General features: G+C 47.3%; 1 protein-coding gene across 1 annotated transcript; it reads left to right on the top strand.

Annotated features, from left to right (window-relative positions):
* Positions 1–255: 255 nt before the first annotated feature.
* HMGCL (3-hydroxymethyl-3-methylglutaryl-CoA lyase) lies at positions 256–3497 on the top strand. The gene is made up of 7 exons (XM_009573973.1): positions 256–359; positions 786–881; positions 1408–1556; positions 2167–2230; positions 2563–2751; positions 2882–3007; positions 3396–3497. Exons 1-7 carry the CDS (start codon positions 291–293, stop codon positions 3495–3497), a joined length of 795 nt encoding a protein of 264 aa, XP_009572268.1. The 5' UTR covers positions 256–290.
* The last annotated feature ends 1209 nt before the right edge of the window (positions 3498–4706 follow it).

Raw genomic sequence — 4706 nt, forward strand, 5'->3', positions numbered from 1 at the left:
CCCGCGGGGCTCCTGGGCGCCCTCCGCCTGCCGCCGCGTCTCCCGCAGCCCTTCGCGGCCCCTCAGCACCTCACTGGGGGGTTTCTCTGACCAAATACCCGTAACGTGCCGTTGTGCCCCACCGACAGGGTTGGGTTTTGTTTTAAATGCCGCTTTTTGATGTTGAAAGATGAGGGGTTTTTTTTTGCAATGGTGGAAAAGTTTATTTTGAAAATAATAACTTAAGGTCGTTTTTCTTTTCTTCTTCTTAGACTGTTGTACCAACATCGGTGAAAATCAGTTTAATCAATATGCTGTCAGAGACGGGGCTTCAGGTTATAGAGGCCACCAGCTTTGTTTCCCCAAAATGGGTTCCTCAGGTCAGTATTCAAACGGGATTTACAATTGTATGTTATAAAAATGCCTAATAATAGATAGTAATCCAATGAAAAGATTCTGCTTGCTCCAAAATCCTTGTTACCGTGGCTCGTAACCTGGCAAGAAGCAGCAAAGCCAAATAGAAGAGCTTGCAATATCCCAGGCCTTCCCTTTGGACCCTGCGAAAGAGCAAATGTGCAGCTGAAATACAAACAGCTGGTTGTGCACATGTTGGCGCTGGCTTGGCAGGGTGACTGGACTATGATCCTTCACAGGGTGCAATGCTGTTTGCTCTTTAGAGGCCCATTTCTCTTATTCCTAAATATTGCTGTCCCAGTTCATAAAAATAAATTTAAAAAATTATTTTATAATTTGCAGAAGCAGATGTTGTTGTCACCCTTGGAAACCTTTCCTTGTTTACTTTGCAGATGGCTGACCATACGGAAGTCATGCAAGGAATTAATAAGTTGCCTGGTATTAGTTATCCTGTGCTGACCCCTAATCTGAAAGGATTTCAGGCAGCGGTAAGAGATGCGGCGTCTGAACATTCACAGTCCCAGTGTGCAGGGTTGCCTACGCAGGAACATTTCAACTGTGGTTGAGGGTGGGAAATGCATCTTTCATTCTGGCAGGCAGCAGTCTCATCTTGTCGTTCCTTTACGAGGGATCATTTTGCTGGGGAAATCGGAACCTGTTGTTTATAACAGAAAATACCTTGATACGTTTTCTATTATTAAAAAAAAAAAGTAATCTATTTTAATTGACAGTGATGCTTTCAGTCTTATCTGCATGTCCCACAGCTTTCCTGACTACATCCAGCAGATGTAGCTTTACTGCTGTTTCTGTAACTTTACACTTCCTTTGAATACAAACTTGGATGTGTCATTATGTTTTTGTTGTAGAATGAACTGAGGAAAGAATTGGGTTATTTGGGGAAGAATTGGGAAAAAAATATTTTTTATAAAATGAGAGAACTGTAGTCATGGTTGTGCTTGTCATTTCCCTTGCAAGAGAAATCAGCTCACTTTAATTTATGCTTTCTATTGGCAGGTGGCAGCAGGGGCCAAAGAAGTGTCGATCTTTGGAGCAGCATCTGAGCTCTTCACTAAGAAGAACATCAACTGTTCCATAGAGGAGAGTTTGGAGAGATTCGATGAAGTGATGACCGCAGCGAGAGCAGCCAGCATTCCTGTCCGGGGGTAAGGAGTTCCTGCTGCGAACTTAGCATTGAGCAGGTCGTGTGGGGAGGTGTGACTGCTTGAATTTATCCCTTTGGAGTCCAGCCTGTGCAGCGCTGGGGAACGGGATTTCTTTTAAACTTTATCTTTTTTTGGGGGGTGTCTACCTGGATGGGTGCAAGCAGATGTGAGCTGAGTGCATTGAGAAGCATTAATTTGGAAACACAGACACGGTTTCAGATGCTGGCTTGGTGCAAAGCCTGTACCACTCGTGACAGTTTACACTCCTTCAGGTGGTTTCACCCTGTGTGTAATTATTCTGTCTTCAGCTTTACAAATGATCCAAAATAATACTAGCTCATTGGCAAGCATTCCACATTGAAGTGTGTGGATCAACAAGCCTAACGATCTCGTGTACTCTTGTCTTGGCAAATTTTTCATAGCCATGGAGGAAGTAATTGTTGAATAGCTAGTTAGTGTAAGCTTTGTCCATTGGACTGATTTTTAGAATATGAAATTAATTCTTCCATTGTAGAGAGCATGCAAGATGCTGCACAAGTCCTGACTAATTTGGCCAGTATAATCTCACTTCAGTTCTCTAGCTCAAAGTGTGTATTTCTTTTAACCATAGATACGTTTCCTGTGTCCTTGGATGTCCCTATGAAGGGAAGATTTCTGCAGCTAAAGTTGCAGAGGTGAGTTCATCATAAATACAACCAGAATTTCTAAGAGGTTTTTGGCTCCCTTTTATGGATGTGAATTGGGCACTGGAGGCTGGAAGATGTGTCAAACCATTTAACCGAAGACTGAGGGAAGACTGGAGAAGGTTACAGCTAGCTGCCACCACAGGGAAGGAAGGCTGGATCTAGCTGAAATGGACAGGGGAATTCAGGGAGAAGGGTCTCCTGGGTGTTGTCCCCATGGTTCCAGGGAAGCATGCTCTGGTTCCTCTGTACGGCGGGTCTCCAGCTCTGGGGAAGGGAGTGACAAAGCTGCCTTTTCAGTAAGCGTCTTGGCTTTTGGACAGGTCTCAAAGAAGATGTACTCGATGGGATGCTACGAGATTTCCCTCGGTGACACCATTGGCATTGGGACCCCTGGGAGCATGAAGGAGATGCTGACAGCAGTCATGAAAGAGGTGCCAGTTGGGGCTCTTGCTGTTCACTGCCATGACACCTACGGGCAAGCTCTTGCCAACATCTTGGTAGCGCTTCAGGTAAGATTGTTGCTTTGCTGTATAGCATCCTTCCTCGAGTTTCTTCTGTGCTTGCTTGTGAACAGTAGATTTGAGGAGCAGGACCACAGTTTGTCCTTTAAGAGTTTACTGATAGTGGTTTTGTTTGCAGATGGGCGTGAGCGTAGTTGATGCTTCTGTCGCTGGCCTTGGAGGCTGCCCCTACGCCCAGGGAGCTTCAGGAAACGTTGCTACGGAGGACTTGGTGTACATGCTGAACGGCCTGGGCATCCACTCGGTAAGCGCGAGCAGCCTTTGCCTGCAGCAGCTGAGCCTCTTGCACGATGGCTCTGTTCAGGCTTCAGCGGGGGTTCAAAATTTGGCCGAGGGAGCCTGAGCTGCAAAGGTCACTCTGGCTCTGCCGTGCAGGCCAGCCAGGCTGTGCCTGAGGGCCTTGTCTTGCCATGCCAATCCCACCCCACACGCTGGGAGCATTTCCTCCTCTCCCTTCTTCAGCGATATAACCCTCGCTATCAGAATCGCACTAGTGAGCAGCAGGCACTCAGCACCTCGTTGCAGTACCCTTCACCCCCTGCTAGCCTCTCCCAGCGATGCCAGTTGTTACTGGGCAGCTTTACATGGCAGAACCGGTACCAATGCGTGTCGTATCTTTTTTTCCCATGAAGGGTGTGGATCTGCAGAAGCTGATGGACACAGGCACGTTTATTTGCAATGCTCTCAACAGACGAACCAATTCCAAAGTGTCCCAGGCATCTTGCAGACTGTGATACTGAATCAAGTTTCTCCTTGGATCAAGAAGAAAGCAAGGATCTGGCGTTGGCCGGGTTCCCCTCCATTCTGCTGCCTCTGATCTTCAGTGCTCCTTCCAGCTCAACGCTTGAGAGGGAATGCGTAATCCACCAGAATCTATAAAGAAATGAAAAAAATGAGAATACTGTATTCAACCTGGAAGATGTTAGCGATTTGCCTTAGAGAAGGGAGGACATGGATGAGCTGAGGGAGAAGAAACGGACGCGCCGCTTGCCTTCTCGCAGAGAGCTGCGGTTTGCAGCACCAGCTCAGAACAACGTCCAGTAACTTCTACCTCGAGAGTGTGTTGCCATAAACTACCAGCTGTGGTTTATCCTAAACCACTGCTTTTCCAGTTAGAGCACTTCTCCAGATCAGGCTTGACCCCTTTTCCCTTCTCTCTCCTCACTACAAATATTAAGACTGGGATTGAAAGGCTCCCCTTCGTCCTTCAAGTGTCAAGGGGCAGCCTTGGACCTTCTGTCTTAGCATTTAGAGATTGTAATAAAGGACTGTATCTGTTGTAAGATACTTCTAAATACTAGGAGTAATAAACACATTATTTAATATTCTAAACTATTAGAAATTTGGTTTAACTAAACCAGTTAAAGAGCTTTTGCTGCTGGTTTGGTTCTAAGTGCCTCTTCTACCAGCCCTCAATGTGGAAACACTGCATTGTTGTGGGCTTATTCTGTACGCACATGTACTCCTCACGGTAGACGGGTCCTAGGGAAGTCTCCCCCTGTCTCCTATTTAAAATAATTTATTTAATAGTTTATTTGTGAGACTGGAGACAAGTGCAGAAACCTTGTCCTTCCATGAAAAAACTGGAGACAGGGGCAGAAACCTTGTCCTTCCATGGGGTGGGCCTGGTTTGTAGCTGCATGCTGCGCCTTTCTCTGACTGTCCCAGCGTGCTGCATACGGGACCGTCCCTCCGGGTCTCTCCACATCACTTAAATAAGCTGTAACAATTAAATAAACCGTAACACTGAAATAAGCTGGAATCGGTGAATAAATGGGTGGGTTTAAGCCTGGGTCTCAGTGGTCTCCTCCCGCCGCCAGGGGGCGCTGCAGGATTGGTCGCTCACCGCCCTTCCCCGCGGGTAGTCGGGTGCGGCCCCGCCCTCTCTCCCGGCGTGCCAATGGCCGCCGTCCCTCTACGCCGCTCCCCGCCCCTGGGGGGCG

The sequence above is a fragment of the Fulmarus glacialis genome, unplaced genomic scaffold, assembly GCF_000690835.1.
Source record: "Fulmarus glacialis isolate BGI_N327 unplaced genomic scaffold, ASM69083v1 scaffold31973, whole genome shotgun sequence".
In the NCBI taxonomy this organism is placed as follows: Eukaryota; Metazoa; Chordata; class Aves; order Procellariiformes; family Procellariidae; genus Fulmarus; species Fulmarus glacialis.